Genomic DNA, 24,593 nt, shown 5'->3' with positions numbered 1-24,593 from the left:
ACCATAGTTTCAAAGAAAATGAAATACCTAGGAATATACCTAACGAAGGAGGTGAAGGACCTCTATAAAGAAAACTATGAACTCCTCAGAAAGGAAATAGCAGAGGATATTAACAAATGGAAGAACATACCATGCTCATGGATGGGAAGAATCAACATTGTTAAAATGTCTATACTTCCCAAAGCAATCTACCTATTCAATGCCATTCCTATCAAAGTACCTACATCGTACTTTCAAGATTTGGAAAAAATGATTCTGCGTTTTGTATGGAACCGGAAAAAACCCCGTATAGCTAAGGCAGTTCTTAGTAACAAAAATAAAGCTGGGGGCATCAGCATACCAGATTTTAGTCTGTACTACAAAGCCATAGTGCTCAAGACAGCATGGTACTGGCACAAAAACAGAGACATAGACACTTGGAATCGAATTGAACACCAAGAAATGAAACTAACATCTTACAACCACCTAATCTTCGATAAACCAAACAAGAACTTACCTTGGGGGAAAGACTCCCTATTCAATAAATGGTGTTGGGAGAATTGGATGTCTGCGTGTAAAAGACTGAAACTGGACCCACACCTTTCCCCACTCACAAAAATTGATTCAAGATGGATAAAGGACTTAAATTTAAGGCACGAAACAATAAAAATCCTCAAAGAAAGCATAGGAAAAACACTGGAAGATATTGGCCTGGGGGAAGACTTCATGAAGAAGACTGCCATGGCAATTGCAACAACAACAAAAATAAACAAATGGGACTTCATTAAACTGAAAAGCTTCTGTACAGCTAAGGTGACGATAACCAAAGCAAAGAGACAACCCACACAATGGGAAAGGATATTTGCATATTTTCAATCAGACAAAAGCTTGATAACCAGGATCTATAGAGAACTCAAATTAATCCACATGAAAAAAGCCAACAATCCCTTATATCAATGGGCAAGAGACATGAATAGAACTTTCTCTAAAGACGACAGACGAATGGCTAACAAACACATGAAAAAATGTTCATCATCTCTATATATTAGAGAAATGCAAATCAAAACATCCCTGAGATATCATCTAACCCCAGAGAGAATGGCCCACATCACAAAATCTCAAAACTGCAGATGCTGGCGTGGATGTGGAGAGAAGGGAACACTTTTACACTGCTGGTGGGACTGCAAACTAGTACAACCTTTCTGGAAGGAAGTATGGAGAAACCTCAAAGCACTCAACCTAGACCTCCCATTCGATCCTGCAATCCCATTACTGGGCATCTACCCAGAAGGAAAAAAATCCTTTTATCATAAGGACACTTGTACTAGACTGTTTATTGCAGCTCAATTTACAATCGCCAAAATGTGGAAACAGCCTAAATGCCCACCAACCCAGCAATGGATTAACAAGCTGTGGTATATGTATACCATGGAATACTATTCAGCCATTAAAAAAAATGGAGACTTTACATCCTTCGTATTAACCTGGATGGATGTGGAAGACATTATTCTTAGTAAAGCATCACAAGAATGGAGAAGCATGAATCCTATGTACTCAATCTTGATATGAGGACAATTAATGACAATTAAGGTTATGGGGGGGGAAGCAGAAAGAGAGAGGGAGGGAGGGGGGTGGGGCCTTAGTGTGTGTCACACTTTATGGGGGCAAGACATGATTGCAAGAGGGACTTTACCTAACAATTGCAATCAGTGTAACTGGCTTATTGTACCCTCAATGAATCCCCAACAATAAAAAAAAAAGAAAAAAAAAAAAAAAGAAGACCCCAGTGTTTGCCAGAACATTGCTCCTGGGCCTCAGGACCGCCCTTCCCCAGCATCCTCCCTGAACCACCAGGTGCTCTGCCCCATCTCATTCTATATTATTTCTTTTCCACAAAAAATCTGAAAGGACTCTGTTTCCTACAGGGCATCCCAAAGTCACCCCTCAACTCACCATAAGTAGGGAAAATGGGACATTGTAATTAAATGTACTCTTATTTACAAAATATTCATTATAAAATTTTACAATATAAAAAAAAAAAAAAAAGAAAATACGTTTCCACCTTAAGGGTGAAATGCTTTCACTATTTTCAGTTATAAACTTCCATCTAGTCCCTTAACTTATGAAAACATTTTTTACATTTTGAGTAAAAGTTTTTTTAAACATGAAATTGACTAGACAGTTAATATATGCCATTTCATGAATATTTAAAATATCTCTTTGTTATTTTTAGAAAGAGGGAAGTGGGCTGAAAAATGTACAAGTCCTAACCAACATGAAAATCTCATATTGACTTTTTATGATGTTAGCTATCACTTGAACATACTTTTTTTTTTTTTTAAATAAAGATAGAACTGGAATTTAGGTTGTAATCTGTAAGATCCAATCTATAAACCTTGGATCTTTGAGCTGTTAGCAATTCAGTTATTGCACATTACTAGAAGTGAGTCATTTTATTTTGTTTCCTGATTTTTAAATTTTTATTGGAGTTAGAGCCGAATGACTTGTACACAAAGAAGTGTAGCGAACGAGCACATAGGCAGAGTTGGCAGGGAGGCGGGGATGAATGAGAGAGTAAAGGGAAAAGACTTAAGACTTAAAAAGAAAATTTTTTAAAAGGCTTAAAAAATAGAGAAAAGAAAGGAGGTAGTTTGAAGGATGCCTTGTCTATGGCTTATTTGATTTAGTTTTTATTTTATTTTTGAGACAGACTCTCACTAGGTCCCCCTTGGTAGAGTGCCATGGTGTCACAGCTCACAGCAACTTCAAATTCTTGGGCTTACATGCTTCTCTTGCCTCAGCCTCCCAAGTAGCTGGACTATAGCCGCCCGCCACAGCACCTGGCTATTTTTTGGTTGTAGTTGTCATTATTGTTTGGCAGGCCCCGGGCTGGGTTCGAACCTGCCAGCTCCAGTATGTGTGGCTGGCGCCCTAGTCACTGAGCTGTAGGCGCCAAGCCTGATTTAGTTTTTAGAGACTAATACCTGATCCAGCTGTAGGCCTGGGTCTCTTTATCTCTACTTTCACTAAAGCCACTGAAGCCACCTGGAGCATCTTTCTTGAGTATCAATGTCATGTGACAGTAGTACGAACAAATTTATAGTTATTTAACAGTTCACTTAACAGATTTTACTAATCACTCACTGTGGCCAGGTTATGTTTTAAAGGTGGGAATATGAGAAGAGTGGTAGGGATGGGGAATGGGCCAAGAAGGCATCTTAGATAAAGTGAAACATAAATTGAAATCTGAAGAATGAGTAGAAAATGGCTTTGTGAAGCAGGGAGGGGAGTGATCCAGATCTCAGGAGAAGACTGGAGAGTCAGTAAAGACAAAGACCTTCCAAGCCGCGTCAGGATACTTGACTTGATCCTAAATGTAGTGGGCAGCTGAATGACATGATCCAGTTGGCCTTTTGCAAAAATCACTCTTGCAGTAGAGTTGGAAGTGGGTTGCAGAGAAGCAAGACTAGTGGGGACACCACCTAGGACATTGTTGCACTAATCCTGGTGATGGGAGGGAGGAGTTTGGACTAGGGAGTGGAGGTGATGGCTGAGGACAAGGAAATGGATAGATTCAGGAGATATTTAGGAAGCCATAAAGACAAGATATGGTGGTTGATTGGATGTTGGGGTGAAGAAGAAGGAAGATTTTCAGGTTTTCTGTGTGGATACGCAGGTGGAAGGGTAATGGTAGGGAAATGGGGAGAGTAACAGCTTTGGGTGGGAATTACAGGCAAGATCATGAGTTCAAATTTGGATATATTGAGTCAGTGCCTTGTAACAGGTAATTGGACATAAAGGTTTAGGGGATCACAGAAAAGTAGCCTTTGTTTAGTAGGGAGAGCAAAAGGAAAAGAGCTTACAGAAAGAGGTTGATAGGGAAAGAAGGCATAATTGATAGAACAAGTCTCATTTGGACTGACCTTTATAAAACACTGGTATATAAACTCATTAATCAATTAACGAGAAATAAAACTATTGTATTGGCTGTTCATGTTCACTGCATACTCTTCCTATAAACAGGTTGACAGGAGGATCCACATCACACATTTCAGCAAAGCATTAAAAAGGAATTCAGATAAGCACATTGGCTAATGTTTGACATAATGATTTCTTGTAGACAGTTTTTTGTACTGTCTATAGAAGTTTGCTTCAAGACTCCCTTTGAGGAAAGGACTGGTTGCATTTTAGTTTTACTTATACTGTAGAGTAGAATTCTAAAATAGTTGGTGTTTTCATAGATTAAATTGCTTATATACAGTGGTGAGTGCTGTAAACTAAGTATGACTTTTATATTACTATTTTCGTACCTAAAAGAAAGTAGGATATATTTGTTCAAATTAGCAGTTTGTTAGCATTATTTAAAACTTTTTTTCTTTTTTGTTTTTTAAAGAAATGGCTGCAAGCATCTGACCTCGCTAGAGAAGTGTACCAGCATTTAGCCCACTATGTACCCAAAATCTACTGCAGGGGTCCCAACCCCTTTCCACAGAAAGAAGACATGTTGGCGCAGCATGTTTTATTGGGACCAATGGAATGGTACCTTTGTGGTGAAGATCCTGCATTTGGATTCCCAAAACTTGAACAAGCAAACAAACCTTCTCATCTTTGTGGTCGTGTTTTTAAAGTAGGAGAGCCTACATATTCTTGCAGGTAAAATAGAGTTTTCTTTCTAAAAGACTTACTTTTTCCTTGACCTAAAACCCCCTGAAACCTTAGAAATATATTTAATATATTTTGATGTATTAAAAAAATCCATATCACAAATGCATACTATTTAATGAATGTTTCTTCATTTAATTCATGTAATTACTTTCTAGATGAAGAAATACACTGTCACCGCATTCTACAAGTTCACTGGTGTGCTTTCTTTCTCCTTTGTAATTAACGGCTGTCTTGACTCTTGAAATAATCATGTTCTTGCTTTCCTTGATACTATTTTAGTTACAAGATTTCTTTTTGATGTTCAGATTGTCCCAGATTTGGATGGTGGGAGCCCCAGCACACTAGCTTCATTGTCTTTTTCACAGGCCTTCACAAGCCCTGGGTGCTTTTCTTCCCAGCACAAAGCGACGTCCACAGCTCACTTTGTACTCTAACCCGTATTTAGAATCATCCCTTTCTCCAAAGGGAGAAATTTAGAAATTCTAAAAAGAATTTTCTTTTTAGTTGGGAAGGTAGTTAGAAATCAAGATCCGGGTGCTATATGTACTTATTTCTACTAGAAAGACTTTTTTTCCTTGGTGAAAGTTGAGTATACAAGAGCAGAAGATGGAGCATGAAATGCCCTCTCTCCTTTTGGATTATCAGTGTTATTTCCCAGAACTTAATCATCATTAACATTTTTCTCAGGTATCTTTTTGGAAATTTTCTTTGCAATATATAGGCATTTTAAACATCTATGCACACATACATACAAATGGGAATATGTTACATATACTGGGCTAAATTTCCCTCTCCATTCAACAAAATCTTGACATCTTTTCATATCAGCTTATATGCCTACATGATATTCTGTTATGTTGATGGAAGTATTAACTTTTTTCCCCCTTAAAACTTTTCCCTGTAAAGTTTAAATTTGATAAGCTAGTTTGTTATTACAAAAACCTCAGCCTCCCAAGTAGCTGGCAGTACAAGTGCCCACCACAATGCCCGGCTGTTTTTAGAGGTGGGGTCTTGCTCTGGTACCACCTGGTCTCAAACCTGTGAGCTCAGGCAGTCCACCCACCTAGGCCTCCCAGAGTGCTGGGATTATAGGCATGAGCCACTGCACCCGGCCTGAACCTCACAATTTACAAATAGGAAATTGATATTCCATTGTTCCTGTAAAGTCTTTTGTACCAAAAGGATCTAGTTCTGAATCATGCATTTGTATATCTTTTAATGTTCAATCTGGAATATTTCCTCAGTTTTTCTATGACCTTTCTGATCTTGACACTTTTGAAGATTACAGACCAGTTATTTTGTCATTGTTCCTCAATGTGCCTTTGTCTGTGATACTCATGACTAGATTCAAGTTACATCTCTGGCACCATTACTGCCGAAATTATGTGTTTTAACTATCACGTGGCAGGTGATTTTCATTTGTTCTGTAACTGGTGATGTTAATAACTTGATTAAGGGGATGTATGTGAGACTTGTCCACTGTAAAGTCACTCTTGTTTCCTATGTAGTAAGTATTTTGTGGGGAAGTATGTTGAGACTATGAAATATCCCCTTGCTTACTAAATTTTTTATTTATTTGTTTATATTAGTATCTATTCACGGAGTCCCATTTTCTTGTGTTCATACTGTCCTAGGTTTGGCCAGTGGGAGCCCCTTTGAGCTATCTTTGTTCTTTTTTGCGTCCTCCATCATTCTTTGAACACTTCCTTTCATTTGGCACAAGATATCCCAGGCACATCTTGGGTTTTTCTCTGCCCTGGCCCTGAAATCAACCATTTTGCCAAAGAGCCTGGTTACTTATGGTGGAAAATGGTGTTTAGAAATGAAGATAGTAGGTATACTTGTTGCTGTTGGAGTGTCACTTCTCTCAAGCCCTCTCAAGGTATCTAATTAATTTTATATGTATATAAACATATTGAAATGGATATTAAAAATCACACATTTGTAGTGATCTCTCCAGTTCTAATCCCACACCATAGGGTTTTTTCTTACTTTTATCCCTTTGTGTATTTTTAACTTTCTTCTCCAACAGGAGGAGACTTGATTCTTCTTATCCTCAAAATAGTCACATACTTGATCATTCCTCTGTATGTAGCCTTTCTTTTTTTTTTTTTTTTTGTAGAGACAGAGTCTCACTGTACCGCCCTCGGGTAGAGTGCCGTGGCGTCACACGGCTCACAGCAACCTCTAACTCTCGGGCTTACGCGATTCTCTTGCCTCAGCCTCCCGAGCAGCTGGGACTACAGGCGCCCGCCACAACGCCCGGCTATTTGTATGTAGCCTTTCTTTTGCTGCTGCCACCGCCATTCAGCTCCCTGCATAATTGTCCTCCTTACCCCATTTAGACTTTACTGGGCCACAGTGGCTTTTCCCTCACCCCTTGTTAGGGCAGATCCAAAGTTAAGTCTTGCCCTAGGATATGTGATTCTTATTCAAGAACATGGCTTTTCTGGTGTCTCAGCTGGATGACTGTCTTGACCAGAACTCTAAACCCTCCAGTTATCCTTACCAGACTTAGAAGCATCTCTGTGACACTAAATTCCATAGCAGCCACTCTGCTGTAAATTTGAAGAGCATCGGCCTGTGGATGTAACCCTCAGCCAAGGTCTTACTGGCGATCCCACGCGGACTTCTGCCCTTTCCTGTCTTCTCCCCACCCTGCCCACGTTTTATCTCTCTGATGCCCTGACCCACAGGTTCTATTTGCTTTACTTGTCCCAAACTCTGATCTGGTCTCAGCTCCGTGGGACCTTCCTGCTATGTTTAGGCTAGTTTGCTGTGCCACAGGTAAGAAATTCCCTCAGGGAGAGCCAGGACTGTCATGAATGCCCCCTCTCTTAGTTGCCACCTCTTGTGCTGCCCGTTGTTTACTGTCCGTAACCGCACAGATAGCTTTTTCTGACATCACAGAGACTTGAGAAAAATAGTTTGTGACCTACATAATTTTAGAAACTATGAACAAATAACTCTCCACAGGGAAGCTAACCTATTCCATTCAAAAATCCTTTTCCAGAGTACTATATGTAAAGGACTTCTCAGTATCATTTTTTTCTAGTTACAGAAACTCTCCTCACTGCAGACATCAGTCACCTTTATCTTGATGGGTTTAGTTTAGAAACTTCCCCAGAATTCTAATAACAATATTTTATCTTTCCAAATAACATACTCTGTGTCATTTTACCAAGGCACTGGGTTTCATGGGAACACCACTTTTAGTAAGAAATATTCATCCGTGGCTCGGCGCCTGTAGCTCAGTGGCGAGAGCACCAGCTACATATACTAGAGCTGGCAGGTTTGAATCCAGCCCAGGCCTGCCAAACAACAATGACAACTATAGCCAAAACATAGCCAGGCGTTGTGACGGGCGCCTGTAGTCCCAGCTACTTGGGAGGCTGAGGCAAGAAAATCACTTAAGCCCAAGAATTTGAGGTTGCTGTGAGCTATGACACCACGGCACTCTACCCAGGGTGACAACTTGAGACTCTGTCTCAAAAAAAGAAAAGAAATACTCATCCTCAGCACCCAGCATAAGTTTAATGTGTATCAAGTAGTGTGCAAAGCACTCCACAGAAGATCTCATTTACCCTCTTAACAAGACCGTATAAAGAATTTGTCTGGGGTGGCACCTGTGGCTCAAGGCGTAGGGCGCCGGTCCCATATGCCAGAGGTGGCAGGTTCAAACCCAGCCCCGGTCAAAAAAACAAACAAAAAAAGAATTTGTCTGGTCATGGTTCCTAGTTCTTGGGAGGGAACCTCTACAACCCTCAGAATTGTCATGTGGTAGAAGTATCTTTGTTATCCCTCCTCTATCCCCTACTCCCACATCTGGTGGTTTATGCTAAAGAAACGATAGTAGGGGATGAATGACTAGATTTCGTATCAGCCCAGCCTCTGGGAAGGAAAGGGAAGCTAAAGATAGAATCATGTGAACACTAATTTAATTAATCACGCCCACATAGTGAGACTCCAATAAAAACTCTGGACACCAAAACTTAGGTGATCTGGGCGGCGCCTGTGGCTCAGTCGGTAAGGCGCCGGCCCCATATACCGAGGGTGGTGGGTTCAAACCCAGCCCCGGCCAAACTGCAACCAAAAAATAGCTGGGCGTTGTGGCGAGCGCCTGTAGTCCCAGCTACTCGGGAGGCTGAGGCAAGAGAATCGCTTAAGCCCAGGAGTTGGAGGTTGCTGTGAGCTGTGTGAGGCCACGGCACTCTACCAAGGGCCATAAAGTGAGACTCTGTCTCTACAAAAAAAATTAAAAAAAAAAAAAAAAAAAAAAAAACTTAGGTGATCTTCCCTCGTTGGTAATCGTACATCAGTGTTCCGAGAGATGGGGTTATGTGTCCCCGAGGACAGTGGAAGCTTCCCATTTTGAACTCTTGTTCTGTATGTCTCTTCCCTTTGGCTGGATCTGATTTGTACCCTTTTTCCATGATAAAGCTTTAATCATAAGTACAGTCGACCCTTCATACTGTGATTCCACATCAGCATATTCAACCAACTGTAGTTCGAAAACACTTGAGAAAAAAAATGAATGGTTGCATCTATACTGAACGTGTACAGGTTTTTTTCTTGTCATTATTCCCTAAGAATACAGTATAACAACTATTTACATAGCATTTACATCAGATTAGGTGTTGTAAGCATTCTAGAGATAATTTAAAGTATGTGGGAGGATTTTACAGGTTATAAGCAAATACTACACCATTTTGTATAAAGGACATGAGTAGCATGGATTTTAGTATCTGAGAGGGTCTTAAAGTCAGTGCCCCAGCAGATACTGAGGGACGACCCTGGAGCATTTTTCTGAGTTCTTATAGGGAATTACCCAACCTAATGTAGTTTACAAAGATATCTTTCCAATCCTTTTGCCCTTTATTTCTTTTTTATTATTTTGAGACAGAGTTTCACTTTGTCACCCTTGGTAGAGTGCTGTGGTGCCTTAGCTCACAGCAACCTCATACTCTGGGGCTCAAGCTAGTTTCTCACCTCAGCCTCCCGAGTAGCTGGGACTACAGGTGCCTGCCACAACACCCGGCTAATTTTTTTAGGGATGGGGTCTCACTCTTGGCTCAGGCTGGTCTCGAACTCCTGAGCTCAGGCAATCCACCCACCTTCGCCTCCCAGAGTACTAGCATTACAGGTGTGAGCCACTGCGCTCAGCCCTTTTGCCTTTTATTTCTTTTGTGTTCCTTATTGCTCTGGTAAAAGTGGACGTTCTTAATCTTAGGCAGAAATTTAGTCTTTCACTATTAAGTGTGATTTTAGGTATAATTTTCTCATATATCCTTTATTTCATTGAAGAAGTTCCTTTCTGTTCCTAGTTTGCTTTTTTAAAAAATATCATAAATGACTTGCATGTTGTCAAGTACTTGAGATGACCATAGTTTTCCTTTTTTATTCTGTTAGTGTGGCTGATTGTACTTTTTTTTTCAAGTGCTTTTACTGGAGTGAACCCCACTTTATTATGAATTATAACTTTTGTGTATTCCCAAATTGAATTTCTTTTTTTTTTTTTTTTTTTTTTTTTTTTGGTGAAACAGAGTCTAACTTTGTCACCCTCTGTAGAGTTCTGTAACATCACAGCTCACAGCAACCTCAGACTCTTGGGCTTAAGCAATTCTCTTGCCTCAGCCTCCCAAGTAGCTGGGAATACAGGTGTGCCCACCACAGCGGATTGTAGTTGCCATTGTTGTTTGGCAGGCCCAGGCTCGATGTGAACTCGCCTGCTCCCATGTATATGAGTGGCACCCTAACTACTGAGCTACAGGCACCGAGCCCCTGAATTGAATTTCTTTTTTTTTTTTTGGCCGGGGCTGGGTTTGAACCCACCACCTCTGGCATATGGGACCGGCGCCCTACTCCTTGAGCCACAGGCGCCACCCTGAATTGAATTTCTTAAATTGGTATGAAGGATTTTGGTGTCTGGGTTCCACAAATATGCCAGTCTGGCATTTTCTTGTAACAGCTTTTCTCTGGGTTTGGTTACCAGGGTTATGCTGACCTTATAAAATGAATTGGGAAATAATTCTTTCTTCGTGTGTTTTCTGAAGAATTTGTGTAAAAACTGGTATGATTCTTCTTCAAATTTCTGATAGAATATGCTGAAACCTTGTAGGCCTAGGGGTTTTTTCAAAGAAGATTTTGTTAACAGTTTCTTTGACACTTACTAGGGTTACTCAGAACTTGATTTACTTCATCTTATGTCAGTTTAAGTACTATGTATTTTTTAAAGGTTATGTTTCATCATAAAGTATCAAATTTATTGACATAAAATTATGCATATTTCCTTATTTTGAGGTATGTGGTATTTAGAATAATGTCTCTTTTATTCCTATTAATAGTAATATGTGTCTTTTCTCTTGAATCAATTTATTTTTATTTTTTTAGAGACAGGGTCTTGCTCAGTTACCCAGACTAGCATACAGTGACATGATCCTAGCTCACTGCAGCCTTGAAGCAATCATCCTGCCTCAGCCCTCTTCAGCAGCGAGGACTACAGGCATATACCACCATTCCTGGCTAATTTTTAAACTTTTTTTTGTGGAGACAGAGTCTTAACTATGTCACCCAGGTGGTCTCAAAATCCTGGCCTCAAATGATCCATTTGCCTCAGCCTTCCATGGTGATAGGATTCCAGGTGTGAGCCACCATGCCCAGCCTCTTGATCAATTGTATTAATCTTTTCAAATAATCAGTTTTCCACTTTGTTTATTTACTTTTTATCCATTTTGGTTTTTTGATTTCTACCTTTATCATTATTCTTCCTTCTACTTTGGATTTAATGTGCTTATACTTTCTTTCTTGAACCATCATTATTTAGAAATGCATTGTTTACCATCCACATATTTGAGGCTTTTTTTATATTTTAAAATATAAAATAACAAATCGTCGTGCATTTCTAACACAATTACACATTCTATAAAGTTTCAGTCTTGAAATTTATTGGAAGTTATTTTTTGGTTTAGCAACATGATTAATCTTGAGTATCCATGTGCATTTCAAAAGAAGGTACCTTTTGCAGTTATTGGATATAATTTTTGTATGCGTGTAATTAATGTATTTGTTGATTTAGGTCTACCATTTTGCTATTTGTTGGCTATTTTTCTCATGTGTTTTGTAATTCTGTTCCTAATTATATGCCTCTTTTTGGGTTAATCAAAATTGTAGCATTTCATTTTGATTCCTCTCTTGGCTTTCAGGTTATAATCCTCGGTGGGTTTTTTTTTGTTTGTTTGTTTGTTTTTTAGAGTATAGTATACCTTTATTCTTTTTTTTCTTTACATTTGATAATGGGAGGTGGCATTAGAGCAGCCTTGTCTATTAATTATACCCTATGAATATGGCTTTTTTTTGTTTGTTTTTTGTTTTTTGAAGAGACAGAGTTTCACTTTATTGCCCTCGGTAGAGTGCTGTGGCATCACACAGCTCACAGCAACCTCCACTCCTGGGTTTAGGCGATTCTCCTGCCTCAGCCTCCCGAGTAGCTGGGACTACAGGCGCCCGCCACAATGCCCGGCTATTTTTTTTTTGTTGCAGTTTGGCCGGGGCTGGGTTTGAACCCACCACCCTCGGCATATGGGGCCGGCGCCCTGCTTACTGAGCCACAGGCGCCACCCGAATATGGCTTTTTTTTCTGTATAAAACCATTTTTCAGAGGACAAACTGTTCCATGTCTATGCTGTAAAAATAAATTTAATCCTTATTTATACCAACGCATATCTCCATTCTTCATTTTTTTATTTTTATTTATTTATTTTTTTCATTCTTCATTTTTTAATTCCTATTTCAATTCCTTTCCTGGCTGGTTGAAATTGATTATCAGATAGTTACATTTCTTTTTTTGGGTGATATTTATATGTATATATCCAATCAATTTATATATGTATACACTTTTTTTTTTTTTTTAAGAAGAGCTCATGAATGTTGTATTTCTTGAGTAACTGAATGCTTCAAAGTATGTGTAGGTTGCTTTTAAGTTTTCTGGTTAATTTGGCTGGAAATCACATAAGTGGATTTCATATCTTTTAGAACTCTGAAGACTTGCCCTACCATTTCCAGATGATAAGACTGATGCTTTGGAAAAGCCTAAATAAAACCAAGGTTGATTTTCTTACCTGGATACCTAATGAACTCATATTTATTATTATTTTTTTTTATTGTTGGGGATTCATTGAGGGTACAATAAGCCAGGTTACACTGATTGCAATTGTTAGGTAAAGTCCCTCCTGCAATCATGTCTTGCCCCCATAAAGTGTGACACACACCAAGGCCCCACCCCCTCCCTCCTTCCCTCTTTCTGTTCCCCCCCATAACCATAATTGTCATTAATTGTCCTCATATCAAAATTGAGTACATAGGATTCATGCTTCTCCATTCTTGTGATGCTTTACTGAGAATAATGTCTTCCACGTCCATCCAGGTTAATACGAAGGATGTAAAGTCTCCATTTTTTTTAATGGCTGAATAGTATTCCATGGTATACATATACCACAGCTTGTTAATCCATTCCTGGGTTGGTGGGCATTTAGGCTGTTTCCACATTTTGGCGATTGTAAATTGAGCTGCAATAAACAGTCTAGTACAAGTGTCCTTATGATAAAAGGATTTCTTTCCTTCTGGGTAGATGCCCAGTAATGGGATTGCAGGATCAAACGGGAGGTCTAGCTTGAGTGCTTTGAGGTTTCTACATACTTCCTTCCAGAAAGGTTGTTCTAGTTTGCAGTCCCACCAGCAGTGTAAAAGTGTTCCCTTCTCTCCACATCCACGCCAGCATCTGCAGTTTTGAGATTTTGTGATGTGGGCCATTCTCACTGGGGTTAGATAATATCTCAGGGTTGTTTTGATTTGCATTTCTCTAATATATAGAGATGATGAACATTTTTTCATGTGTTTGTTAGCCATTCGTCTGTCGTCTTTAGAGAAAGTTCTAGTCATGTCTCTTGCCCATTGATATATGGGATTGTTGGCTTTTTTCATGTGGATTAATTTGAGTTCTCTATAGATCCTAGTTATCAAGCTTTTGTCTGATTGAAAATATGCAAATATCCTTTCCCATTGTGTAGGTTGTCTCTTTGCTTTGGTTATTGTCTCCTTAGCTGTACAGAAGCTTTTCAGTTTAATGAAGTCCCATTTGTTTATTTTTGTTGTTGTTGCAATTGCCATGGCAGTCTTCTTCATGAAGTCTTTCCCCAGGTCAATATCTTCCAGTGTTTTGCCTATGCTTTCTTGGAGTATTTTTATTGTTTCATGCCTTAAGTTTAAGTCCTTTATCCATCTTGAATCAATTTTTGTGAGTAGGGAAAGGTGTGGGTCCAGTTTCAGTCTTTTACATGTAGACATCCAGTTCTCCCAACACCATTTATTGAATAGGGAGTCTTACCCCCAAGGTATGTTCTTGTTTGGTTTATCAAAGATTGGGTGGTTGTAAGATGTTAGTTTCATTTCTTGGTTTTCAATTCGATTCCAAGTGTCTATGTCTCTGTTTTTGTGCCAGTACCATGCTGTCTTGAGCACTATGGCTTTGTAGTACAGACTAAAATCTGGTATGCTGATGCCCCCAGCTTTATTTTTGTTACAGAGAACTGCCTTAGCTATACGGGGTTTTTTCCGGTTCCATACAAAACGCAGAATCATTTTTTCCAAATCTTGAAAGTACGATGTTGGTATTTTGATAGGAATGTCATTGAATAGGTAGATTGCTTTGGGAAGTATAGACATTTTAATAATGTTGATTCTTCCCATCCATGAGCATGGTCTGTTCTTCCATTTGTTAATATCCTCTGCTATTTCCTTTCTGAGGATTTCATAGTTTTCTTTATAGAGGTCCTTCACCTCCTTTGTTAGGTATATTCCTAGGTATTTCATTTTCTTTGAGACTATGGTGAAGGGAGTTGTGTCCTTAATTAGCTTCTCATCTTGACTGTTATTGGTGTACACAAAGGCTACTGACTTGTGGACATTGATTTTATATCCTGAAACATTACTGTATTTTTTGATGACTTCTAGGAGTCTTTTGGTTGAGTCTTTGGGGTTCTCTAAGTATAAGATCATGTCGTCAGCAAAGAGGGAGAGTTTGACCTCCTCTGCTCCCATTCGGATTCCCTTTATTTCCTTGTCTTGCCTAATTGTATTGGCTAGAACTTCCAGCACTACGTTGAATAGTAAAGGTGACAGAGGACAACCTTTTCTGGTTCCAGTTCTAAGAGGAAAAGCTTTCAGTTTTACTCCATTCAGTAAAATATTGGCTGTGGGTTTGTCATAGATAGCTTCAATCAGTTTTAGAAATGTGCCACCTATGCCTATACTCTTCAGTGTTCTAATTAGAAAAGGATGCTGGATTTTATCAAATGCTTTTTCTGCATCTATTGAGAGGATCATGTGATCTTTATTTTTGCCTCTGTTAATATGGTGGATAACGTTTATAGACTTGCGTATGTTAAACCAGCCTTGCATCCCTGGGATGAAGCCTACTTGATCATGATGAATGACTTTTTTGATGATAAGCTGTAATCTATTGGCTAGGATTTTGTTGAGAATTTTTGCGTCTATATTCATGAGTGAGATTGGTCTGAAATTCTCCTTTTTGTTTGGGTCTTTTCCTGGTTTTGGTATCAGGGTGATGTTTGCTTCATAGAATGTGTTGGGGAAGATTCCTTCTTCCTCAATTTTTTGGAATAATTTCTGCAGTACAGGAATAAGCTCTTCCTTGAAGGTTTGATAGAATTCTGGAGTGAAGCCATCTGGACCAGGGCATTTTTTGGTTGGAAGATTTTTTATTGTTTCTTTGATCTCAGTGCTTGAAATTGGTCTGTTCAGGAGGTCTATTTCTTCCTGGCTGAGTCTAGGGAGAGGGTGTGATTCCAAATATTGATCCATTTCTTTCACATTGTCAAATTTCTGGGCATAGAGTTTCTGGTAGTATTCAGAGATGATCTCTTGTATCTCTGTGGGATCAGTTGTTATTTCCCCTTTATCATTTCTGATTGAGGTTACTAGAGATTTTACTTTTCTTTTTTTTTTTTTTTTTTTGTAGAGACAGAGTCTCACTGTACCGCCCTTGGGTAGAGTGCCGTGGCGTCACATGGCTCACAGCAACCTCTAGCTCTTGGGCTTCAGCGATTCTCTTGCCTCAGCCTCCCGAGCAGCTGGGACTACAGGCGCCCGCCACAACGCCCGGCTATTTTTTTTTGTTGCAGTTTGGCCGGGGCTGGGCTTGAACCCGCCACCCTCGGCATATGGGGCCGGCACCCTACTCACTGAGCCACAGGAGCCGCCCGAGATTTTACTTTTCTATTCCTTGTTAGTCTGGCCAATGGTTTATCTATTTTATTTATTTTTTCAAAAAACCAACTCCTTGTTTCATTAATTTTCTGAATGATTCTTTTGTTTTCAATTTCATTGATCTCTGATTTGATTTTGGAGATTTCTTTTCTTCTACTGGGTTTAGGCTTAGATTGTTCTTCTTTTTCCAATTCCATAAGATCTCTTGTGAGATTGTTGATGTGCTCTCTTTCTGTTTTTCGAATGTAGGCATCTAAAGCGATGAATTTTCCTCTCAAAACTGCTTTTGCAGTATCCCACAGGTTTTGGTAGCTTGTGTCTTCATTGTTGTTATGCTCAAGGAAGTTAATGATTTCCTGTTTTATTTCTTCCTTCACCCATCTGTTATTCAACAGAAGATTGTTTAATTTCCATGCCTTTGGGTGGGGTTGAGCATTTTTGTTAGAGTTGAGTTCCACCTTTAGTGCCTTATGGTCTGAGAAGATACAAGGTAAAATTTCAATTCTTTTGATTCTGTTGATATTTGTTTTGAGTCCCAGGATATGATCAATTTTGGAGAATGTTCCATGGGGTGATGAGAAGAATGTATATTCTTTATCTTTGGAATGGAGTGTTCTATATGCGTCTATCAAGCACAGTTGTTCTAGGGTCTCATTTAAATCTCTTATATCCTTGTTTAATTTCTGTTTAGAGAATCTGTCCAGCTCTGTAAGAGGAGTGTTAAGGTCCCCTGTTATTATGGTATTATCAGATATCATATTGCTCAGACTGAGTAAGGTCTGCTTCAAGAATCTGGGAGCATTTAAATTGGGTGCATAAATATTTAGAATTGAAATGTCTTCTTGTTGTATTTTTCCCTTGACCAATATAAAGTGACCATCTTTGTCTTTTTTGACTTTAGTTGCTTTAAATCCACATGTATCTGAAAATAAGAGTGCAACTCCTCTTTTCTTCTGAATTCCATTTGCCTGAAAAATTGTCTTCCAACCCTTGACTCGGAGCTTTAATTTGTCTTTTGAAGCCAGGTGTGTTTCTTGCAGACAGCAAATGGATGGCTTGTGTTTTTTAATCCAGTCAGCCAATCTATGTCTCTTCAGTGGGGAATTCAAGCCATTAACATTTATTGAGATAATTGATAAGTGTGGTAGTATTCTATTCGTCTTATTTTGTGAGAGTCCATTGCTTAGTTTTATCTTTTGCATCAGTGTGGAGGTTAGGTTCTGTCCTTTGATTTCTGAGTTCTTACTTTGCTGCTGATCCATTGTGGTGGTCAGTGTGCAGAACAGGTTGAAGTATTTCCTGTAGAGCTGGTCTTGTTGTGGCGAATTTCCTCAATGTTTGTATATCCGTAAATGATTTGATTTCTCCATCAATTTTGAAGCTTAGCTTAGCAGGGTACAGAATTCTGGGCTGGAAATTGTTCTGTTTAAGTAGATTAAAGGTAGATGACCATTGTCTTCTTGCTTGGAAAGTTTCATTAGAGAAGTCTGCGGTCACTCTGATGGATTTGCCCCTGTAGGGCAACTGGCGCTTACTCCTGGCAGCTTGCAGAATCTTTTCTTTTGTCTTGACTTTGGACAGGTTCATCACAGTGTGTCTTGGAGCAGCTCGGTTAGAGTTGAGGCGACCTGGGGTCTGATAGCCCTCTGAAAGCAGTGTGTCAGAATCTTTGGTGATATTTGGGAAATTTTCTTTTATAATATTCTCTAGTATGGCTTCCATTCCTCTGGGGCATTCTTCTTCCCCTTCTGGAATTCCTATAACTCGTATGTTGGAACGCTTCATAAAGTCCCATAATTCTGACAGTGAACGTTCTGCTTTCTCTCTCTTCTTTTCTGCCTCTTTTACTATCTGAGTTATCTCAAAAACTTTGTCTTCTACCTCTGAAATTCTTTCTTCTGCATGGTCTAACCTGTTGCTGATACTTTCCATTGCATCTTTAAGTTCCCTAATTGACTGTTTCATTTCCTTCAGCTCTGCTATATCCTTTTTATATTCTTCATATCATTCATCTCTTATTTGATTCTGTTTTTGAATTTCCTTTTGGTTAATTTCCACTTTATTAGCAGTTTCCTTTATTGTTTCCATCATTTCTTTCATTGTTTTCAACATGTGTATTCTAAATTCCCTTTCTGTCATTCCTAACATTTCTGTATAGGTGGAATCCTCTGCAGTAGCTACCTCATGGTCCCTTGGCGGGGTTGTTCTGGACTGGTTCTTCATGTTGCCTGGAGTTTTCTGCTGATTCTTCCTCATGAGTGATTTCTTTTATCTGTTTCCTTGCCCTAATTTTCCTTTCACTTCCTCTTGCTCTTTAAGTTCTCGTGCCTGTGGAAGTTGCGGGCGGGTTTAGACGGATTAAACACACACGACCACTTGCCGGTTTTCCACTGTTTTGTCCTCCTCTTGGGGTCCAGAAGTCTCTCACTGACTCCCTGTATCCTCTCAGGGGTGATGATAGGCAGATCCCACCAGCCAGAGATGCCTGGAGTCCTATTTCCCCAGACTCACGGTGCCCAGATGCAAGGAAGCTGTTACTCGGCTGCCATCTTGCTCCGCCTCCCCCTCGGTGGGTTTTTTTAGCGGCAGTTCTAGGGCTTGTAATACACATCCTTAGCTTATCAGCGTCTGTTTTTACTATTTCACATAAAATAGATGAGCCTTGTGTTCATAGCTGCATTTATGCCTCTCATCCTTTGTGTGCCTTGTCGTGGATTTTGCACCTATAAACATAAACCTTGCAGTGCAGGGTAGTAGATACATGAGCCTATGTGGGTCATTTGAAGTTTTGGCTGCATATTATTTATTTTTTTAATAACCATGTAAAACTGCATAAATCATTTTTAGCTTGCAGGTCATACAAAAAGAGGCTGCAGGGCGTAGTTTGCTGACCCGCCATGGATACTACAGGGTGTCACAAAAGTCACTGTATGTACAGACATAGAGAAATTGGGAGATTGTAGCTAAATATACCTTTATTTATAAAATATCCATTGTAAAATTTTATAAAATATTTTTCTGTTTTGATATATAAATATAAAAAATACTAAAAATATAAAATATAGTATGAGTTTGTTGATTTTTCTACATATAGTGAACTTTGAGACACCCACTGGTTACAATCTGTTACCATTTCCTCCTAGCCTGGTTATGAATTCTCTGTGTTTATCTGAAAATATTTTTTATTTTATACTCTTTTTTTCTCCTTTAAAAAAAAATTCAGGGGAAAAACACTGTCTTTCTCTACAGCGGCACACGATATTTCTGACACCAAACGTGTGAGTTCATTTTCCTACTCCATATAATTCTCTAACTGTCTGAACACTGACTGTGTGTCCCACAATTTAATTCAATTCTGACTCTGTCTATTGAGTTATTTTTAGTTCCCAGAGGCTAATGCTCAGTTCCACATAATCAGTTGCAAGTAGTAGGGGATCACCTATACTTCTTTCTGTCTGGCTATATCTTGGGGTCCCCACTAACTCCCTCCTTGAGTTCAGTTAACTTGCTGGGACAGCTTATAGAATTCAGGGTGTATTACAAAGGATACAGATGAACAGTCAGGTGGAAGAGAGATACAGGGCAAGGTATGGGAGAAGGGGTGTGGCGGTTCCATCCCCTCTATGGACATGCCACCTCCAAGCACCTTGACATGTTCAGCATCCTGGAAGTTCGTTAAATCTTGTTCAGGAGTTTTTATAGACTTTGATCCTCAGTCCCTCTTCGCCTTTCTTCACAGATTTTGGTTGATGAGGCTGAAAGCTCCAACTGTCTAATCTCTTGGTCTTTCTGCTAACCGGCCCCATCCTGTGGCTGTCTGAGGGTACTAAAGAGGGTAGAATGCCATAGCATCAGCCTTAGCTTACAGCAACCTCAGTCTCCTGGGTTTAAGCAATCCTTCTGCCTCAGCCTCCTACTGGAGCTGGGGCTATCAGTGCCCACCATAACACCTGGACAATTTTCTATTTTTAGTAGAGACAGGGTCTTACTGTTACCCAGGCTGGTCTCCAACTCCTGACTCAAGTGATCCTACCACCTTAGCCTCCCAGAGTGCTAGGACTACAGATGTAAACCATTGCCCCAAGCCTAGGTTTGTTTGTTTGTTTGTTTGTTTGTTTGTTTGAGACAAAGTTTCACCATTCACCATGTTGCCCGGTAGAGTGCCATGCCGTCACAGCTCAAACCTCAAACTCTTGGGCTTAAGTGATTCTCTTGTCTGAGCCTCCCAAGTAGCTGGGACTACAGGCACCTGCCACAACACCTGGCTATTTTTTGGTTGTAGTTGTCATTGTTGTTTGGCAGGCCTGGGCTGAGTTCAAACCCTCCAGCTCTGGTGTTAGCTGCTGAGCTACAGGCGCCAAGCCAAGCCTAGGTTTTTTAATAAATATTCTTTATCAAGTTGAGGGAGTTCTCTTGTATCCCTTGTTTGCTGAGAGTTTTTATTATCAAAGGACATTGCATTTTGTCAAGTGCTTTTTCTGCATCTGTTACATGATCATATGATTTTTCTTCTTTACCCTATTGATGTGATGGATTACATGATTTTTAAATGTTACACAGCCTGCATCCCTAGGATAAATCTCTCTTGGTCATAGTATGCAATTCTTTTTATATATTGTTGGATTCAATTTGTTACTACTTTGTTGGGTTTGTGAAAGATACTGGTCTGTAGTTTTCTTGTAGTGTCCATGTCTGGTTTTGGCATTATGGTGATGCTGGCCAAATAGAATGATTTAGGAAGTATTCCTCCAGCTTTGAGACTGTAGAGAATTAGTATAATTTCTTCCTTAAATGTTTGAAAGAATTCACAAGTGAACCCATCTGAGCCTGGTCCTTTTTGTTTTGGAACAATCTCTTTAGTACTTATAGGCCTATTTAGGTTGTCTATTTGCACTCATTTTTTAATTTGATTTTTAATTTTCTTTCTTTCTTTCTTTCTTGCTTTTTTTTTTTTGAGACATGATCTTACTCTTTTGCCCAGACTGGAGTGCAGTGGTGTGATCATAGCTCACTACAGTCTCCACCTCCTGGACTCAAGCCTCTTTGAGTAGCTGGGACTACAGGCATGTGCCTTTATGCCCGGCTAATTTTTCATATTTTTTGTAGAGATGGGGTCTTGTTGTATTGCCCAGTCTAGTATTGAACACCTCACCACATGCAGCAGAATACATATTCTTTCACCTTCACACAGTATAGTTGCAAATTAATCTGTATGGTACTGGCATAAAGATAGACGTAGATGAGTAGAATAGAATTACAAAAAGTGAACTTTTACAGTTATGGACAAGTGATGTTTTAAAAATAATTAGATGAGTCAAGTACAGTAGTGAAAAGGAGGGAGAATTGACTGTGAACAATGGATTCAGATAACTCACTACCTTTGAATCAGCCTCTGGCCGACTGATGGATGACGAGAGTACTAAGATAATTCAGAGGGGAAAGAGTATTTTCAACAAATGGTACTGGAACAACTGGGTACTTCAGTTGAAAAGAAGGAAGTTGAACATCTACTTTATACCATCTGTAAAAACTAACTCAAAGTGGATCAAAACCTAAACGTAAGGCTCAGTGCCTGTAGCTCAGTGAGTAGGGTGCCGGCCGTGTACACAGAGGCTGGCGAGTTTGAGCCCCATCCGGGTCAGCTAAACAACAATGACAACTGCAACTAAAAAACAGCCGGGCATTGTGGCGGGTGCCTGTAGTGCCAGCTACTTGGGAGGCTGAGGCAAGAGAATCACTTAAGCCCAAGAGTTGGAGGTTGTTGTGAGCTGTGATGCCACAACACTCTACCGAGGGTAACATACTAAGACTCTGTCTCAAAAAAAAGAAAAAAACAACCCTAAATATAAGAGATAAAATGTAAGACTCTTAGAAGAAAACAGATGTAAAGCTTTGTGACCCTGAATTGGGCAGTGGCCTCTTGGATATGACATCAAAAGCCCAAGCTATGGGGGTGGGGGGTACCAGATAAATTAGATTTCATTAAAATTCATAACTTTTGTGCTTCAATGGCACTATCAAGAAAGTGAGACTAGTGGCTTGAACCTCTAATCCCAGCATTTTAAGTGGCTAAGACAGGAGGATTGCTTAAGGCCACAGAGCAAGTACCTTCTCTCTACAAAAGAATTTAAAAATGAACCAGACACAGTGGTATGCAGGTGTAGTCCTAGCTACTTGGAAGGCTAAGGCAGGAGAATCACTTGAGCCCAGGAGTTTGAATTTACAGTGAACTACGATCAAGGACATTGCCTTTCAGCTTGGGTGACACAGAGAGACCCTGTGTCTTAAAAGAAGAAAGCTGGGCAAGGTGGATCATGTCTGTAATCATAGCTCTCTGGGAGCCTAAGGTGGGAAGAATTCTTGAGCTCAGGAGTTGGAGATCAGCGTGAACAAGAGTGAGACCCCATCTGTACTAAAATTAGAAAATTTACCTGAGTGTGCCGGTGTCACTTGGCAGGCCAAGGCAGGAGGATCACTTGAGCCCAAGGCTCTAGAGGTTGCAGTTGAGCTATGACGGCACCACGGTACTGCGGCGACAGAGTAAGATTCAGTCTAAAGAAAAAAAAAGAACAAGAAAATAAAGACAACTCTTAAATGGGAGAAAATATTTGCTAATCATTTGTCCATTAAGGGATTAGGATTCAGAAATATGTAAAAAGCTCTTTAAACTCAGCAACAAAAAGACAATCTAATTTAGAAATGGACAAAGGATTTGAATAGGCAGATGACCAAGAAGATATATTATACAAATGACCAATAAACACTTAAAAAGATACTCTACATCATTAATCATTAAGAAAATGCAAGTCAAAACCACAATAGTACTTCAACAAATTAGGATGGCTGTAATCAGAAAGGCAGGAAATACACATTTGGGCGAGGATGTTGAGAAAATGGAACCCTTCATACAAGGTCTGACATTTAAGTTCACAAACTTGTCACCATGTGCTTACATTGGCATAATTACAAACAACTTGATAGAGTCCATAACCTTGCTATATCAGTGTCTTACAGCCTTACATTGGCATAATTACAAACAACTCAATAGGTTCATAACCTTGCTATATCAGTGTCTTACGGCCTTACGTTGGCATAATTACAAACAACTCGATAGAGTCCATAACCTTGCTATATCAGTGTCTTACGGCCTTACGTTGGCATAATTACAGACAACTCGATAGAGTCCATAACCTTGCTGTATCAGTGTCTCGGGGATGCATTCCTGTTAACATGTGGTGGTGTCTTGCTGAGTGACATTTATTGTTGTGTGGTTTTCTGTGCTGTCTCAAGAATATTGGAACCAGAATTAGAGCAACAAACAAACATTAAATTTCTAGTTAAACTTGGCAAGAGTGGAAATGAAATCAGGGATGTGTTACTCCAAGTTTATGAAGATAATGCCATGAAGAAAATGGCAGTGTACAAATGGATTAAATGTTTTTCTGAGAGTAGAGAAAGTGTCACTGATTAAGAGAGGTCAGGGTGGCCAGTAATGAGCAGAACTAATGAAAACGTTGCAGAAATGTGCCAAATTGTGCATCAGAATCATCGGCTGACTGTGAGAAGCATAGAGACCAAGTAAACATCAACAGAGAAACGGGGGAAAAAATTTTTTTTTTTTTTTTTTTGGCGACACAAAGTCTTGTTTTGTCGCCCTCAATAGAGTACGTGGCATCCTAGCTCACAGTGAGCACTTTTTCTAAAACTCCTGGGCTCAAGTGATCTTCTTACCTACTCAGCCTCCTGTGTAACTGGGACTACAGGCGCCTACCACAACACCGGGCTATTTTTTTAGAGATGAGGTCTCGCTCTTATTCAGGGTGGTCTTGAACCTGTGAGCTCAGGAAATCCACCCGCCTCTGCTTCCCAGAGTGGTAGGATTATAGGCGTGAGCCACTGCACCTAGCCTGAAACAAGAAAATTTTAACTAAAAATCTTGGCTCTTGCATCACGATAATGCTCCAGCTCACAAGCTACAATCTATGAGGGAGTTTTTACCCTGCAAACAAATAACTGTATTGAAACACCTTCTCTACTCACCTGTTCTGTTCCCCAGTGACTATTTTTTTTACCCAGAGATAAAGGAACATTGAAAGGAAGACATTTTGATGACATTCAGGACATCAAAGGTAATACAATGATAGCTTTGATGGCCATTTCAGAAAAGGAGGTCCAGAATTGCTTTGAAGGGTGGACTAGTTGCTGGCTGGCGTCAGTGCTTAGCTTCCAAAGGGGAGTATGTCAAAGGTAACCTTAGTGCTATTCAGCAGTGAGCTACCTCATGTAGCTTTTTTCTCTACAGCAATTAACTTCTAAAAAGTTGCCACAGATTTCTAAATATTATCTGATAACTAGCCTACCGGGCTTGAAATTATCCTGATTGACTCATAAAAGTGGGTTGAAGTTCACACATTGCATTTGGCTCTTGTGGCTATGTTTGTTTATGTGACTAGGAAACCAGCTCGTTTGTCTTGTGGAATTTTCCATGTTGTAGATTTGGCTGATTGTGTCCCCATGGGGTTGCCCAACGTGTCTCTTTACTTCTTAGTTAGCTTGATTGAGTTCTGTTGTGTGTGTTTTGGGGGGCGGATAATAACTTATAATTGTTGATGTATAACTTTTTAAATTCTTCATATTTTTTCCAAGGTCAGTGTATAGTCTATACA

The 24,593-nt window shown here is 39.6% G+C and overlaps 1 protein-coding gene across 11 annotated transcripts in view; it reads left to right on the top strand.

Moving 5' to 3' along the window:
* Window positions 1-24,593, top strand: part of UBR2 (ubiquitin protein ligase E3 component n-recognin 2) — a 136,201-nt gene that overhangs the window by 11,737 nt on the left and 99,871 nt on the right. For all 11 annotated transcript variants that reach the window (XR_008382270.1, XM_053600924.1, XM_053600925.1 and 8 more), the window contains exon 2: window positions 4,373-4,632. Coding sequence is in view for 10 of the 11 variants with exons in the window: in XM_053600924.1 (XP_053456899.1) it covers window positions 4,373-4,632 (260 nt within the window). In the remaining variant the exon portion in view is untranslated. The remainder of the gene's footprint in view (window positions 1-4,372; window positions 4,633-24,593) is intronic.

Source organism: Nycticebus coucang, chromosome 9 (genome assembly GCF_027406575.1).
Source record: "Nycticebus coucang isolate mNycCou1 chromosome 9, mNycCou1.pri, whole genome shotgun sequence".
Classification (NCBI taxonomy): domain Eukaryota; kingdom Metazoa; phylum Chordata; class Mammalia; order Primates; family Lorisidae; genus Nycticebus; species Nycticebus coucang.
Note: the sequence above shows the minus strand (reverse complement) of the source record. Positions and strands in the feature narration are given on the sequence as shown.